This window comes from Sander lucioperca, chromosome 13, assembly GCF_008315115.2.
Source record: "Sander lucioperca isolate FBNREF2018 chromosome 13, SLUC_FBN_1.2, whole genome shotgun sequence".
In the NCBI taxonomy this organism is placed as follows: domain Eukaryota; kingdom Metazoa; phylum Chordata; class Actinopteri; order Perciformes; family Percidae; genus Sander; species Sander lucioperca.
The window spans coordinates 25,684,451-25,703,132 of NC_050185.1; the positions used below are offsets into that span (position 1 = coordinate 25,684,451).

General features: G+C 39.9%; 1 protein-coding gene and 1 long non-coding RNA gene across 2 annotated transcripts in view; one reads left to right on the top strand and one right to left on the bottom strand.

The window, feature by feature from the left end:
* Positions 1–11,461, top strand: part of LOC116062366 — a 13,142-nt gene extending 1,681 nt beyond the window's left edge. The window contains exons 2-3 of the long non-coding RNA XR_004107936.2: positions 601–603; positions 11,064–11,461. This is a non-coding gene — a long non-coding RNA (uncharacterized LOC116062366). The remainder of the gene's footprint in view (positions 1–600; positions 604–11,063) is intronic.
* Positions 1–18,682, bottom strand: part of LOC116062365 (GTPase IMAP family member 8-like) — a 37,628-nt gene that overhangs the window by 4,726 nt on the left and 14,220 nt on the right. The window contains exons 2-3 of the mRNA XM_035991021.1: positions 18,040–18,642; positions 12,224–13,216 (exon numbers count right to left, since the gene is read on the bottom strand). Coding sequence (XP_035846914.1) covers positions 12,224–13,216; positions 18,040–18,621 — 1,575 coding nt within the window. The 5' untranslated portion in view covers positions 18,622–18,642. The remainder of the gene's footprint in view (positions 1–12,223; positions 13,217–18,039; positions 18,643–18,682) is intronic.

Sequence of the window (18,682 nt, forward strand, 5' to 3'; positions counted from 1 at the left end):
CCCAAGTCCAATGTGTGGAGGTGCTGTAAACAAAATCTCAAAGGTTAAGCACGTGCGCATTTTCATAACCCTCCGTACAATAGGCAGAGCTCTTGTCAAGGGTAGGCATGTTGCATTTTGAATGCAAACTACTATACTTGAGATTTTGGTTGGAATTCTCCATTTTGGAAGAGAGAAGCCCACACGGTTCAGGCCAGTGCTAGAGTCTCTGGGGGAAGAAATGTCAAAAAATGAAATCAGGGTTAAGAATAGTGCATCTGTAAGAGTGACATTTGGCAATCTAGCAGATTAGTAATATCTAAGGTACCTGGCCACAGAGAAATAGAGTTTTTCCTTCTGTTCCCACAAAATGTGTGACACAGGATGTGGAACAGGACATATTTAATGCTTCGAGCGACAGAATCGAGTTTAGCAGAGAAATTTGCAACCGGACGGAGTTTTTCACCGTGGTGTTGCAGCAACACAGAGGTCACGCAGCTCTTGTGCTTGTCAACGGTCGGCACAAACTGTTTTTAGGGATCTGGCTGTCCCAGCGTCGGGGGAAACTGCAGAGCCAGTTTCATATTCTCGAACGCTGCATCAGCTTTGGGCATCCAAGAGTTTGTTTGATGTGAACTGAGATCCTTCCCATGGATCAGGGAGCTCAATGGAGCTTCCATAATTGCATAAATAGTAATACATGTATGTAATAGGTGCATATTCCCAGTAGGACAATACTTTTTCTAAATTATGTTTGGGAAAGTTCCAGTTAGCTACTATATGTTTGGGTGAGATGGATTTACCATCAACTGTGATCACATGACCCAGAAAAAAAACTTCCTGTTGAACAGACTGGAGTATTTAAAAATAAATTAGCTTCATAGCCTTCTGCAGCAAGAAGTCTTACAGTGACATCAGGAACGTGCACAGACATTTTAGGTGACAGGCTCAAGTAAAGATCCTAATAGTCAACACTAAAACTGAAAAAAAAAAAACTGCTATTCTGTTAATTTTCCATGAAACAGCACTGTACCAATAAAAAAGCGTTCTCGAGGAAGAAAAGAGCAGGTGCTCAAACCTTGAGAGATGTAGAAAAAACACACAAGGAGTTGGGCACTAAAAAAAGTGATATTGGTTGTCAGTCAAGCATGCAGCTACAACACAGTCAGTATCAGTCCAAATCAGATGTGAGGTTGTCAAACTGTCATTTATGTCTCTGAAGAACCGTTCTGAGCTTTCTTCATCAGGCCCTGTAGTAACATGAGCTGTGCAATGCAGGTTGTCAGGTTTGATACAGTCAGAGGCAGGGCTGATTACAGACGCCGCCTCAGTGAGGACATTTTAGACACACTGTAATTAACAAATGTGGTTATATCAGATGCATCATTACGAGAAATTCTCAATCCGTCAGGTGTTGAGGTTAAAACAATGTTAAAAGTGCACATTAAATCACGACCAAGCAAAATAAGTGGACATAAATCAGACACCAAAAAAAAAAAACTGAACTGTCTTCAGTTTCCCATGTACATGAGAAAGGAACAGAGAAATGTTCTTTTACTGCTTGACCTGTAGTCCCAATTGACCAAATAAAATGACCACTAAGCTTCGGTGTCAAATCTTTAGTTCTAATAATCAAGTTTGTAGCACCAGAGTCAACTAAATAAGTGAGTGGAACCCCATTTACTTTACACTCAATAGTAGGCATTTTCTTGTAGGCTTCAGAAGAGAACATACAATGAGTTGGTTTAACTTTTTAGATTCTTTTTCAGAACTTTCTAACCTATCAATGGTCCCTAATAGCAAAACAAACAAACAGTGTATCAATGCAAAGCATTCCTTCATTGCATGCAGCGAGTGTGTGTGTGGTAGCAGTAGCCCACCTCATCAGTGTTTGGACTCAGTCCATCAGAGGGACTCGTGCTGTTCTCTGTCTGAGGTGGTTTTTGCTTTTTCTTCGGGCAGTTACATACCCAATGTCCAAAGTCCTTGCAGTACCAACACTGGTCTGGGTTGTAGGGTCATCATTTTGTCCACGGTACTCGCCTCGGCCTCCTCTGTCTCGACCACGTCCTTCGTGGCCACTGCCTTTTCGAGTCCGCGCTCCATATGTTGCCCACCAGCCTGTTGTATTATGCAGACAGACGTTTCAAACATGGTTTTCTCACGTACTCGTTGGTCTCTCCACCCGATGCAGGTGTGACGGATGCTGTCGGTTATGTTTGAGAGTCGAGTCTAGGATTTGGGCGGCGATGCACAAAACATGTGTCCTCTTCGTCCCTCCGTTTTTCCCAGCTCGTCCTCCTGGCTTGTAGAGAACTGGAAAGCTCAGAATATGGGCTTTGGTTAGGTTGTAGAACTGATGAGGAGGTTATTGGTGTATGTGTGTTTTTGCATTATTTCCCTGAATCACTACCATCACCTTTTATCCATAGTTAAAACATTCCTTGTTTGTTTGTTTTTTCTATTAGCTTGAAATCGTCTGTCTTAATCATTGATTTCCCCATTAATTCCATTTCTACTTCTTCTAAATCCTGTTTTAACATTTTCAATTTGCCCGTACTTAATGAACCATTGTCTGGAAAAGCCAAACTTTCTTGACCAATACGGTAAAACACTCTGTACATTCTAGCCCATATTTCTTAATCATCTCTTCAACAAGTGAACAAGAATACTGAGCTTATATACACAAAGAGCCAATGGGAGTGATAGCCACACATGTTCAGGTCTAAACATGACTTTGCATTTTCTTACAGCCATATCTGGACACAAGAGACAATCTAATCTAATCTAATCTAATCATAATAGACACCTTGGAGCCACTGCATCTCTTCCCTCTTGCCCCACTATCACCCTGGGTCACATACCCTGAACATCTCGAACTAGCAAGGGAACACTGGATCTTCACAGAAAGATAGTTTACTGTGACCTTGTACCTTTATCGGTTCAAACAAGGCCTGGACGCATTAGTCTCCAGACTTTGTGTACGCAACCTACATGTGGGAATGAGATAAACTCCCTTCCAGCATTGTGAGAGAAACACAAAAAGAAATTATATGAATAATGTAGAGAATCATGCTTAAATGCCATTGCAGGTTGCCTCCACAAAAGTCCATTAATACCTAATAAATATATATCTCCCTAATCAAAAGTTGATTTACTTTTCAAATAGTGGCAATCCTAGTCTTTGCTAACCACAGACTGTTACTAAACTGTTTTACGTAGACTTTGTGTGAGGCAACGTTGCAATCAGCAGAGTTCCTTTTTTAGTGGTGATGGTTCGCCCCCTGTAGTTTGCCACGCCCCTGCAGGACGTCCGGAGGAACTTGCACGGGAAGGGCCACACCATAATGTGCTTGCAGTTCTTTTTAAATGTTCATGAACAGTAATTTGTTGTTTCTCTGAATCACTTTGGCTCATTTTATTAAATCTCTGTATGATTCTGATATTTTGCTATAAAGTGCGAGATCCCGGAGGGCTTTTATCATGAGGATGCTTCGAGAGTTTTGTTGTCATCACTTTACATTACATCCTCATGAGGTAGACTGAAACTATGCACTATAGCTTTAAGGTTTATCAACTAATTTAATAAGCTGTTTAACAGCTCAACATGTTTTTCATTATGATTAAAACGTACCAGAACAAACTATCTAAACTATTTGAAATGAAAGATAAAAACACAAAGACATTCCAATTTTAAATGTTAGTCAACTGTACTGTAATTTTAATGGACAAGAAATAAAAGTGAAGTTTGGTTGCAAAGATGCATTTTGTTTTTATGTTCTTTTGTTTTTCTTGAAACCAAATCTTACACCAAAGTTCCCTTTAAGTTGTGGGGTATGCACATGCATTCTTGATATATGGCCCAAACGGCCCCTCATACTTTAAAGCATACACAGCCTATTACCTGATTGACCCTCCCAGAATGAGAGCTCCGGCAGGAGGAGGCCGATGCAGCCACAGCCGGCACAAAGGGAGGGGTCGTACCAGTAGTAAACACAGCTTCATGAATGACGTAATGTTCCATACAACACGGTGGAACAGGAAAGTCAACATGGAGCTCTGTTGTACCAGCCAGCGTTGAGACCAGGAAGTAGAGCTGCAGTCTTACATGCTTCCATTAGAGCAGTTATACACTCAACGGTGTCTGTCCTCCGACTCAAGTTCATTAAATCAAAAGTAAACACAATAGGAGCTATACATAAAAACTTAACACAAACCACCACTACAATAGTAAAACAAAATAGGCAACCCAGTCTCACGGCAGTTTGTGAAATGGTCACGTCCCCCCGCGGCCGTCTCCCGCGGCCGTCTCCCGGCGTGTAAGGCGTCCTTTCCCCTTTGTTTTTTTCCTAAACCCAACCTCCGCCATCCCATTGTTGTTGTCGAGTGTCCGCGGCCGCGGCTTGTGTCCAGGGGTGTGAAGTTGGCTTTCCCCGTTAATCGTTTCCTAAACCCAACCTCCGTATAGATGGTTCCCATTTCGTGCTGGCCACTACGAACCATTTCATGCACCACGAAAAAAAACGAGATAAACGTGTTGTTGTACACAAATTAATAGATTAAAAATAACGTGACAATTTCACAAAATGCCATGAGACCGTGTTGAAATAGGGGAATTAAATGTGGCACAAGCCTATTAATTAATCCTAAAACTAAAGCGGTAACACTTTATAATAATGGTAACACTCTGTAATAAGGGTACATGAATTATCATGACTTCATGTATGAAAAAGCATAGATTCATTAGTAAAGTCATGTACAAGGATTAATAGTATATCATGCATGACTTAATGCAGGAACAATATGTTAATTAATGCACCAGTTAGGGTATCTGAATCATCATGATTTCTGATTTATTAATGATGTTCATGTCTTCTTCATTGGTAAATCTGTAGTTAAAGTGACAGGCTAAAGAAACTGAACTGTACTGTTGTAATCATGATTAACTAAACACAAACACAACCAGGGCCACGTTCAGCCCTGACAACACGTAGCAACCCGTTTATTTTAACTGAAACGGGGGTTGAACACTCTGCTGTGAGCTCTCTGCCTTTTTATTACCACAAGTTTACAGACACGTCTCTGCGGCTATCAGCTGGGACACAGCCAATAAACCAGAGAAAACAGAACTTAGAGCTGTTTGACACCAATCAGAGGAAACATGTCCTTCAACATGGTAACCATAGCAACACGCTGCACGCCGTTTAGAGACTGAACGTGCTCCATTTGATCGCAAAAGAACATTTTGAGGACCTGAAAAAGTATGTATAAGAAGGGCGATGAAAACGACATTGATAACTACAGACATCTGACCATAATGAATACAGATTATAAAATATTAGCCAAAGTAATTATGAATAGATTAAATGATATATTGGATGAAATTATAGAAAAAGAACAAACGTGTGCCATTAAAGGCCGTTTAATGTGGGATAATCTCTGCACATTGAGAGAAATGATAAATAAACCTGATAAAAAAGACTTTTATATAATCGGGCTGGACCAAAAAAAAGCCTTTGATTATATTTCTAGAGACTATTTATGGGCTGTAATGAAGTCTTACGGCTTCCCAGAAAGTTTTATTCATTTGATCAGATGTCTGTATGTTAAATCTAGTGTGTGTATTAATGTAAATGGTGTTTTAACAGAACCTTTTAATGTAGAGAGAGGAGTGAAGCAGGGCTGTCCTCTGAGCGCTGCTCTGTACGTCCTGGCCATCAGCCCCCTTATTAAAACTATTAACTCAGATAGTCTTATAACTGGCACAAGCGTTGGTCTTGCTCCCAAAATCACTGCCATGGCATATGCAGATGATGTCACAGTCGTGATTAAAAACCAGATGGAGATGGATGTTTTAACCAATCACCTGAACCTATATGAACTGGCTTCAGGAGCTAAATTAAATCATGATAAGACAGAGGGAGTTTGGATCGGAGTTGAAAGTAAGAAACGTGATATCAACATTAAAGTAAAGGATGAAATTAAAATCTTAGGTTTGACCATTTGTAATCAAGACTGTAGTGAAAAAAACTGGGAAAATAAACTATGTGAAGTTAAAGAAGAAGTTAAAAAATGGGAAAATAAAAACACCAATTATAAATCAAGAGTGAACATTGTTAAAACTTTCATCTTATCCAAACTCCTGTTTTTAGCAAACATCTTTCCTCCATCTCACAAAATGATAATGAAATTAAATAAACAGTGTGTAAACTTAGTTTGGGGTACAACCAGGGAAGTAACAAAAAGAGAAATCATGTATAAAAGTAAAGAATATGGGGGGTTAGGGGCAGTAGATATGGGTATAAAATTGTATATTGCCTTCGTTAAAAATGTGTCAGTAGCCATGTCCAGGAATGCTCTCTGGGTCGGTGATCGCTCCAAGTGGAGAAAAAGGAGAGGGAGAGCCCGACAAGGTCCAGAATATAAACTGAATTATGGCGATTTTATGTATGAATATGAGAAACTTCAAATTGACTGGAGTGGCCTCCCAAGTAAAATGATTTTTAAAAAAATGAATGATTACAAATATGGTGGGTATATAAATTATAAAAACCTAACTTACAACGAAGGAACCCAGTTCCTGAAATTTTTAAACAATAAAAACATCTCTGAGAGCATTCGAGACGTGAGATGGCTGATGTCCGTAAACAGACTCGCTGTCAGAGCTGTTGTGTCATGGAGTTGCTATGTTAAAACTAAAACATGTCCAATGATCTACTGTAACGATGATGAGACACAACAGCACCTTTTAATAGATTGTTACAGAGCAAAAGAAGTCTGGGACAAACTAAAAGTGTATGGTGTAAAATTTGATCTTTCATATAAATCTGTTATGTACTGTATTATTGATGAATCTATATCAGAGAAACATAAGGAACTGTTAAAAATAATCATATGTATTGTATGCATCAAGTTATGGAAAACAAGATGCTGTATGGTTATACATCAGACTGTCATAAATAGCGATGACGTGTGTAAACAAGTGCTCACTGAGCTAAGAAGAAGATCATCTCTGGACAAAAAACAGCTCCTTCCTTGGAACATTTTGACACTTTGAATACAGCACTTTATGAAAGACTCCTAATGTACTTTATAAAAGAATCTATGCACTTTATGAGTAACTCTGTATGCACTTTATAGAAGATTATGCACTTTATGAGAGACTCTAGAGGCACTTTATGATTCTTTGCACTAGTCACTTTACTCGATTTGCACTCATTTTGTAATTTTGAATTGTATTAATTTTTTGATTGTTATGTATGTTAATGTAGCCTATACTGTGTAAACTGAAACTCTAATAAAGTTCTTTAAAAAAAAAAAAAGAAAAAGTATATACTAGTGCTGTCAAACGATTAAAATATTTAATCGCGATTAATCGTATTAATGTCATAGTTAACTCGCAATTAATCGCACATTTTCATCTATTCTAAATGTCCCTTGATTTCTTTTTGTCCCATTATTTTTATTCATTTTAATGCTCTTATCAACATGGAAAAGTGGATCAGCCTGGCTTTGACGAGGGGGCAGAGAATTTGCATCAACTGTGTGCTTGGCCATCAGCTGTGTGCTTGGCCATCAGCTGTCTGCTTGGTCATCAGCCGTGTGCTTGGTCATCAGCCGTGTGCTTGGTCATCAGCCGTGTGCTTGGTCATCAGCTGTCTGCTTGGTCATCAGCTGTCTGCTTGGCCATCAGCTGTGTGCTTGGCCATCAGCTGTGTGCTTGGCCATCAGCTGTCTGCATGGCCATCAGCCGTGTGCTTGGTCATCAGCCGTGTTCTTGGCCATCAGCTGTCTGCTTGGCCATCAGCTGTGTGCTTGGCCATCAGCTGTCTGCATGGCCATCAGCTGTCTGCATGGCCATCAGCTGTCTGCATGGCCATCAGCTGTCTGCATGGCCATCAGCTGTCTGCTTGGCCATCAGCCGTGTGCTTGGTCATCAGCTGTGTGCTTGGTCATCAGCTGTCTGCTTGGCCATCAGCTGTCTGCTTGGCCATCAGCTGTGTGCTTGGCCATCAGCTGTGTGCTTGGTCATCAGCTGTGTGCTTGGCCATCAGCTGTGTGCTTGGCCATCAGCTGTGTGCTTGGCCATCAGCTGTGTGCTTGGCCATCAGCTTGGTATCAAGTGGTATTTCAGACTGGACGTGCTGCGATGATAGCTCAGTTCACAACGACAAAACACACACACATCACTTTGGTCTTGTCAATGGAACCATTTGGCAACTTTTTAAAAGTAAACTTTCCATTCAGAATCTTATTGGCATCCATTTTGGCGTCTCGCGCTCGCCATCCACTCAAAACGTGACGTTAGCCTACTCCTCTTTGGCCGGCTCCAAGCCCAAACAAGTGTGTGCAGCGTGCCTGTTGTTTAGTTTCCGGTCTAGCTAGATCCGGTGTGGTGTTGTAGTTTTTATAACGTTACTAGTTGTTGCAACAGCATGTGAAAAAAACTACAAAGTTTGCTAGGCCAAAAAGAAGGTTAATCTCGCGATTAAAAAAATGTATGCCAGTAAAATGGGTTTGCGTTAACGCCGTTAATAACTTTACGTTTAATTGACAGCCCTAGTATATACTATAACAATCAGTCTGATGACACAAAATGAAGTCATCTAATAAAATATGTTTTAATAAAAGCATCTAAACAACGGGAGTTTAGATATGTTTCTGTTTATTTGTTCAATAAAATCAATTAAAAACAAACTGAGCAACAGATTATCAAAATATCTGAATCATGTTGAACTAATCTAACAGAATAGAAAGTTAAACAACTTCAAGGGTGATGTTTTTGAATTCATAGTCAATGTGAGAACATGTGTCAGATTTTATAAAATGAATGATCCAATAATGTGACATCGTTTATATTCTGTTATATCATAACTCTCTAAAATTGATATCATCATCAGAAATGAGAAAATAAAACATTTGATAAATTTCATCAATGTAGAAATGTATAAAATTCAGAGATACGACTTATTGTTTATGAACATTAAAAACATTATGATTATGAATATATTGATTAAGATATTTTCAGTGGAAGCTTTAAAAATCAAGAATCAAAAACTTGTAAATATTAAAACTTAAACAACAATAAGTGATGAACACTAATGTATAATATGATTATATAGATAGTAAGTTATAAATGATGAAGCAGTACTTAATGATTCAGCTGATTGTGCAAACACACAAGAGGTCAAAGGGCAAACCAAAAACAAACAGATTCAGAACAAGTCAGACATATTACAGTTAACACAACATTAACACAATAATCTATTACAAAATGCACAAACCAAATATGATCAAAATGAAAGCTGCAAGCCAGCAGTGTGTGGCGTCGTAAGTGGGTTATTGCAAATGTTGCACCACTTCCATTATCCACAAACTGTTCATCAGTTCTGAAAGAGGGCGGGGCAAACTATAGGGGGCGGGACAAACCTTCACCAATGAAAAAAGAAACTCACCGCGTCCTCGCAAGAGTTCACAACAAAGGATTAATTAGATATGAAAGGAGGCGGCAGGAGACATGCATTATGTTCCTTAATATCGAGTTTAGACCACAGATTGTACATTTTATGTAAATTGAATGGTTTATCATAAAAGGCTGACTTCCTGTTGCCAGCAGAGGGCACTATGACTATGAGTCAATAATGGCGTGGACTCTTATCAACCATGATACATTTGGGGCAGGGCAAACCAGACCATGCACACTGAAAATGGACACCACGGCTGCGTCGTTCAACAAAAACTCCAGCTTTTATTAACTCTTATCTTTGAGGTCTTCAGATGGCACAGAATTTCAATCAATTGGATGAAATCTGTAGGAGTGTGTTTAAAAAAAACGCATGAAAATAGCGAAAAAAGAAGGCTGACTTCCTGTAAGGTTTAGGATGCACCTTCAAGAGGCTTTTTCTTTGAAATCTGTGGAAAATTCTGAGAATTATGCGTCTGCAGATTTTGTGTGCCCCTGATTATGCTTATCATTTAGAGGAATTAATAGACTACTGTGGATGATGGTTGCCTCCGCCGTAGTCCATTAATTCCTGTTATACCATGGTCTGAGTGAATCCTCGATTCTGATTGGCTGCAGGGTGTCCATAAAAAAGTATTGTAGGACTCCTACTAAAGGAGTTCTGGTGAAACTGACTGTTCTAAATGAATGTGCTACATTAAAACAAAAAGGAAATATGGATCTGTTAATTACAACTCGTGCTCTGAACACCACAGGATGGAGCTAACACGCACACTGTAAGAAGTTACACTCTGAACACCACAGGATAGAGCTAACACACACACTGTAAGAAGTTACACTCTGAACACCACAGGATGGAGCTAACACACACGCTGTAAGAAGTTACACTCTGAACACCACAAGATGGAGCTAACACGCACGCTGTAAGAAGTTACACTCTGAACACCACAAGATGGAGCTAACACGCACGCTGTAAGAAGTTACACTCTGAACATCACAGGATGGAGCTAACACACACGCTGTAAGAAGTTACACTCTGAACACCACAAGATGGAGCTAACACGCACGCTGTAAGAAGTTACACTCTGAACATCACAGGATGGAGCTAACACACACGCTGTAAGAAGTTACACTCTGAACACCACAAGATGGAGCTAACACGCACGCTGTAAGAAGTTACACTCTGAACACCACAAGATGGAGCTAACACACACACTGTAAGAAGTTACACTCTGAACACCACAGGATGGAGCTAACACACACACTGTAAGAAGTTACACTCTGAACATCACAGGATGGAGCTAACACACACGCTGTAAGAAGTTACACTCTGAACATCACAGGATGGAGCTAACACACACGCTGTAAGAAGTTACACTCTGAACACCACAGGATGGAGCTAACACACACACTGTAAGAAGTTACACTCTGAACATAACAGGATGTTCTACAAAAAAGTCTCTTGGACCATAGAGGTCCGCAGTGATGAAATGTTTGTGTGAACCTGTGAAAAACAGTTAAATCAATAGAACTTTGTCCTTTTGGATCTTATCAACACCAAAACCGGTATAGATCCTTGCAGGGCTGATTGGTGAAAAAACATGGCCGTCATCAATTACAGAATTACGCCAAATCACAACAACAGTTAACACATGTGTGCACTTGCTACTCCTCCAACTGCCCTACTTTTTCTTTCTTTCCTTGTACTACTGCTCCTATTATTGCTCCTACTACTGTTCCTGCTACTCCTGTTCCTACTGCTGCTACTACTACTCCTGCTGCTACTACTACTCCTGCTGCTACTACTCCTCCTGCTGCTATTATTCCTTTTGCTGCTACTACTACTCCTGCTACTACTACTCTTCCTGCTGCTATTATTCCTTTTGCTGCTACTACTACTCCTGCTACTACTACTCCTCCTGCTGCTATTATTCCTTTTGCTGCTGCTACTCCTGCTGCTACTGCTGCTACTACTCCGTCTGCTGCTGCTACTCCTCCTGCTGCTGCTACTCCTCCTGCTGCTACTTCTCCTGCTGCTACTGCTGCTACTACTCCTTCTGCTGCTGCTACTCCTTCTGCTGCTGCTACTCCTGCTGCTACTCCTTCTGCTGCTGCTACTCCTGCTGCTACTCCTTCTGCTGCTGCTACTCCTGCTGCTACTCCTTCTGCTGCTGCTACTGCTGCTACTACTCCTTCTGCTGCTGCTACTGCTGCTACTACTCCTTCTGCTGCTGCTACTACTCCTTCTGCTGCTGCTACTGCTGCTACTACTCCTTCTGCTGCTGCTACTAATGCTACTACTCCTTCTGCTGCTGCTACTCCTCCTGCTGCTACTTCTCCTGCTGCTATTATTCCTTTTGCTGCTGCTACTCCTGCTGCTACTGCTGCTACTACTCCATCTGCTGCTGCTACTCCTCCTGCTGCTGCTACTCCTCCTGCTGCTACTTCTCCTGCTGCTACTGCTGCTACTACTCCTTCTGCTGCTGCTACTCCTTCTGCTGCTGCTACTCCTGCTGCTACTCCTTCTGCTGCTGCTACTGCTGCTACTACTCCTTCTGCTGCTGCTACTGCTGCTACTACTCCTTCTGCTGCTGCTACTGCTGCTACTACTCCTTCTGCTGCTGCTACTACTCCTTCTGCTGCTGCTACTGCTGCTACTACTCCTTCTGCTGCTGCTACTAATGCTACTACTCCTTCTGCTGCTGCTACTACTCCTTCTGCTGCTGCTACTACTCCTTCTGCTGCTGCTACTGCTGCTACTACTCCTTCTGCTGCTGCTACTGCTGCTACTACTCCTTCTGCTGCTGCTACTACTCCTTCTGCTGCTGCTACTACTCCTCCTGCTGCTACTACTCCTCCTGCTGCTACTACTCCTTCTGCTGCTACTACTCCTCCTGCTGCTCCTACTCCTGCTGCTGCTCCTACTCCTGCTGTTGTCCCTACTGCTGCTTCTGCTCCTACTCCTGTAGCTACTCCTGCTGCTGTTGCTGCTGTTGCTCCTGTTAGTAGTACTGCTCCTACTACTGCTGCTGTTGCTACTATTACACCCAGGAAGATACACTCATATTTATGAGTCACTATGAAACGCTTAAATCTTTCCCATACACTGTGTTTTGACTGTCCTGCTTCACCTGACAGGTTCCTGTCTTCATTAAAGAATGTCTCAACCATCCTGAACTTCTCATCGGTGTAGTACTGTCCACCATTATCTGAGACAATCTCATCTACTTTACTCAGGAAGGTTCTGACCTGTGCCTTGTTTCCTCTCTTTGTGTTGTCCAACACAGAGAATCTACCACCACACATGGAGACCAGATCAGAGACATGTTGGTTGGACTGGATCAAATCCTCAATGGACCGACCTCCCAGCTCGTTTCCATGAGTAAAAAGCACCATGGAGTACTTCAGAGCATCTCTGCTAAACAGTTTTTGCAGCATCTCAAACAGGTTGATGTCTTTTTCAGTGATTCTACCTAGTCTGACCACAATAACAAAGGCATGCAGTCCTGGACTGGCCTCTACTACTGACTTCATGATCTCAAGATACAGCTTTTGAGGAGTCAGAACCTTGTCAGTGATTCCTGGAGTATCGACCACCGTGACCTGACGACCCTCAACCTCTGCTGACTCAGAGACAGTCTCAGCACTGACTGAATCAAAGTCACAGCCTGATTTAAACTGATCAGATCCTAAGATGGTGTTCCCAGAGGAACTTTTTCCAGCTCCAGGAAGACCAAGCAGCATCACCCTCCGGTTTTTGGAATCAGCAGCTGGAAGACAGTAGGAAAATAAATACTGATTAATCAATTTTCTCATAGCTACTGTCTGAAAATTGATTATTAAAATGTTTTAAATCATTTTAATTTATACTTTTTCTGATTTTAGAACACACCACACACAGGCCTGAAATACACACACATGCTCAGATCCTATACATGCACAAATGGAGAGATGTCAGAGTGGGGGGACTGCGAGTGCTGGACACGCACCCCGAGCAGTTGTGGGGGTTCGGTGGCTTGCTCGAGAGCACCCTTACAGTGCCCAGGAGGTGAACTTGCACATCTCCAGCTACCAGTCCACACTGTGTACTTCATTCCGTATGGGGACTTGAACCAGCGGTTCCCAACCCAACTCCCTACAGACTGAGCTACTGCCACTCCGTAAAACAGCTTTAAACAAAATCAAAATGCTGATTAACAGCAGACACACACAGTAATTCCCCCAAGAGTAGGCATTTAGTGCTACAGTGGCAAGGAAAAACTCCCTTTTAGGGAGAAACCTGGGACAGACTCAGGCTCTTGGTAGGTGGTGTCTGACAGTGCTGGTTGGGGGTGTGATGAACAGTGGCAATAATAGTCACAATAAAGATAATGGAACAATGACTACAAATAGTAGTTGTAGTAGTTCATGGCGTAGCAGGGCACTGCAGGGCGTTACAGGGCGTAGCAGGGTGTAGCAGGGCTCGGAGCAGGACCACGGTGACAGCTGCAACCATGATTTAGGTGCCACCCTAATCCAAGGAAAACTGCTGGGCGAAAAAAAACATAAGGACTCCGGGGAATAAGCTCCCCAGAGCTAAGTTAGTAACAAGCATTTCTGGGACATGGATGGAAAGAGAGAGGAGAGAGGAGCTCAGTGTGTCCCCCGGCAGTCTAAAACTATGACAGCATAATTAAGAGCTGGTCCAAGGCAAACTTGAGCTAGTTCTATAAGGGTTGGTAGATGAATATGACGACTATGAAGAGAAGCAGAGAAGTGAAGGGGTGCCATGTCTGTAGCTATACACCCTCCCCTGCCGGTCTAGGCAAACGCTGAAACTCCTCACTCCCTAAATATAAGCTTTTTAGAGTTTTAAGTTTACTCAAACGTTTACTTAAATATGGTGACGTGTCTGCCCCCTAAACCCAGACCGGGAGCTGGTTCCACAGGAGAGGATCCTGATAGCTGAAGGCTCTGCCTCCCGTTCTACTTTTAGAGACTCTAGGAACCACAAGTAACTCTGCATTCTGGGATCACAGTGCTCTAGTGGGACAATAAGGTACTATGAGGTCTTCAAGATATGATGGTGCCTGACCAGTTAGAGCTTTGTAGGTCAGAAGAAGGATTTTAAATTCAATCCTGGATTTTAATAGACACTGCTACAGGTGGATGGGCCTTGATAATGTTTGTGCCAACTGCAACTGCGTCTGGCTCATTAGAGGCTGAGGGGTAATGTACTGACTGTACAGTGTATAGACAATCTTTTCCTTCAGCATCCCTGGCACATAGTCAACAATCTAGAGTTGAACAGGCAGCTGTACGCGTGAAACAAAACATAGGGAGAGGGAAAGAATGGCACCTGCATGTATAAAACTAAGCATGTATTATTATTATTAAACATAATAATAATAATAATAATAATAATAATAATAATAATAATGATAATGGCACCTGCATGTATAAAACTAAGCATGTATTATTATTATCAAACATAATAATAATAATAATAATAATAATAATGATAATGGCACCTGCATGTATAAAACTAAGCATGTATTATTATTATTAAAAATAATAATAATAATAATAATAATAATAATAATAATAATAATAATAATAATAATAATAATAATGGCACCTGCATGTATAAAACTAAGCATGTATTATTATTATCATTATTATTATTATTAATAAACATAATAATAATAATAATAATAATAATAATAATAATAATAATAATAATAATAATGGCACCTGCATGTATAAAACTAAGCATGTATTATTATTATCAAACATGATAATAATAATAATAATAATAATAATAATAATAATAATAATAATAATAATAATAATAATAATGATAATGGCACCTGCATGTATAAAACTAAGCATGTATTATTATTATTAAACATAATAATAATAATAATAATAATAATAATAATGATAATGGCACCTGCATGTATAAAACTAAGCATGTATTATTATTATTAAACATAATAATAATAATAATAATAATAATGGCACCTGCATGTATAAAACTAAGCATGTATTATTATTATTATTATCATTATTATTATTATTATTAATAAACATAATAATAATAATAATAATAATAATAATAATAATAATAATAATGGCGCCTGCATGTATAAAACTAAGCATGTATTATTAATAATAATAATAATAATAATAATAATGACACCTGCATGTATAAAACTAAGCATGTATTATTATTAATAATAATAATAATAATAATAATAATAATAATAATTATAATAATGGCGCCTGCATGTATAAAACTAAGCATGTATTATTAATAATAATAATAATAATAATAATAATAATAATAATAATAATAATATTAATAATAATAATAATGGCGCCTGCATGTATAAAACTAGGCATCACGCACACAGATCAGTCACCACGCACCACAGAGTGTCTGTTTGCAGGTAAACTCTGCTCACGAAGTTCATTTCTGCTTGTGTGATTTGAAATAGACATGTTGGGGGTGGAGAGGAAGGTATTTCCCTGCCCTGTCAGATGCTATTCTCTCCCTCTACTAACTATTCTAACACTACACAGTTGATTTCTCACATGAAAAAAGTCTCAGATGTGAATTTAGTGATAACATATCAAATTGTAAAAAGCTTCTTGTTGTTGGCCACAATCTAGAATCGGTTGTTTTTCTTTGGGTTCCCAGATATTAACACTGAATTTTTATTATATTTTGCAGCTGAATTTGGCCCATTGAATTAAGCAAGTTGAATATATATTAGTTGAATTTTATACATTGTATATTGCGTCTGAATTTGGTATATTGATATTTTTAAGGTTGAATTTTAGATTCTGAATTGAAAAACAAAGGTGAAAATTAGTTATTGAAAATGTTAAGACTTAAATTCAGGGGCAAAAAAAAATCCAGATACATAATTTCAATGCATTAATATACATTGCTAGAAATGTAATGGCTTTTTAACTTCAAAATCCTGTACAAGCTTGCCCGCCTAATTGCAAGTGGCAGATCATTGGTAGAAACTACAAACAGAAGAGAACCAATGCAACTCCCATGTTAAAAAATAGTCTTGAATTTGTTCAGGCATTTTTTTCTTCTAAAAGTTAACTAAGTACAGGCAAGATGCTGATAGGCCTGCTGTTAGTACTAATGAAAGTTGATTTTTTTTTCTTTGGGAAGAGGAACAATCTTTCCTTCTTTTCACAATTTTGGACAAACACTGCTGATCAAGCATATATTAAAATATGACAGACAAGTTTGGAAATGTATGAAGCACATATTTTCAACAGTTTACTGTCTAGGTGGTCGATGCATGCAGGCTTATCACTTTCCAGAGAGTACAGCAATCTCTCTACCCAAATATTATTCTTTTCAATAGCACATTTACCCCTCATAAAGGCATTTTTATGAGCTCTTCAGAGTTGTATTTACCACTACCAGTAGTGTCCATGTGTTCTCTGAGGTTACAAAATAATCATTGAAATAATTTGATATATGACAAGGTTTTGTTAAGGAACACCATCTAATTCCACAAAAGAAGTCTGACCTGTCTTTTTACCCATGCCTCTATTCATAACTTACTGTTTTGATTAAGAAAATCTCTGTTAATAATAAGTTCTCTTTTTTCTCTATTCTTTGTGGTAACCTGATTTTAGCTTTAGCTTCAGCTTTGTTCCCCTAGAGACAGCAACAACATGATCACTGAAACCCACCGGAATAAACACAGGTCTAGATCACATATCTGGAGTGGTAGTATAAATATGATCAATGCATGTTGAAGACTTGACCCCAGTATGTTTCACAGAGATTTGTGTTAGTTGAAATATTAATTTAGATAGTCTACAGGTATTGGCCATAGATATGAGCCTATTCTTCAGAGAGCAATTCTCAGAAAACCAACAATATTTAAGTCTTTCGATACACTTCTCTAGTTTCCTTTGTAGCCCTATCCAACATGCAGTCCAAGTACTGTATGTTAGAGCGTGGGGCCCTGTAATGACAGCCAACCAAAAACCTGAAGCCATATAGTCTCAGTGGTTTAGGTTAAGGTCATAGCCTTTTTTTTACTGGAAAGTGGTCACATATAAACCTTGCAACCCTTTCTGTATACAGAAAAGCCATCCATAGCCACCTCTGAATCATCAAATGAACTGTCCAAATGAGTCTGTGAAACAGCCAGAATGTCCACCTTATTAGACCGCAAAAAAGGGAGAGTTAATACGTTTTATTCCTAAGTCTGCAAAGACTAAGCCTTTAGGTAGCTTGTAAATAGACCGTTAGGCGGTTGGCTGACTCGCAGCAGCAACCTCACTTCCGCCAGAGACCCATGCTCATCAGCGGTAACGTTAACCGTCCCGACCGGGACGCAGGCATCATCAGTGGGTTACCTCTGTATGAGTAGCTGAGTAATAAGCGTAATGTAGAGCGATACGGTCATTATTGTGAATAGAACAGTGTGTTACTCTTGCATCATCAAATATGAGTATTGATTCTTAACTCTGATAATGAGGATGCTGCATGTCAATCTTTACATAACTTCATCCATATATTATACTATTAGTTTAAATAGATAAATGTTAGAATTAGATCACACCATACCCTGTGAATCAGGTTGGTCCTGGGTTGGGAGGTGGCCGGACTTCAGCAGCAGCTCTCTGACTTGTTCTTCATCGTCATCTTTATTGTTGAAGAGGTGATACGCCCCCGCAAACTTTTTAACAACATCTGGAAGCATTCCTTCATCTCCATCTTGAAAGATAAACTTCTCCACTGTGCCCTCTAACTCATCACCACCAGTGAAGAGCAGGTAACTCTTTTCCATCCCCCGGGGCCCGAGGACTTTCCTAGCTGTCTTCACAGCCTTCTGGTCCTCCTTCGTAAACCGTCCAACTCTGATCACCACCAGAAACAGACAACGTCTGGAGGACTGCAGGAGATCCTGACAGTACTTCTTAATCTCCTTCTCTGTGTCCTTGGTGTCTAATATTCCTGGAGTGTCGACCACTGAGATCTGTTTCCCGAACACATTTCCTGTTTGTTCAGAGATCTCTGTCGTCACTGGTTTAAAGACCAGCTTTGACTCAAACGCTGGTCGTCCCAGGATGGTGTTTCCTGAAGCACTTTTACCAACTCCTGATTTTCCAATCAGGACGATGGTGAGATCTGGAGGAAGAACTGGGCTCATGTCTGTGGATCAGAGAACCTGCTGGAGAAAAATGATCAGATTCAGTAAGTTACAAAGGTTT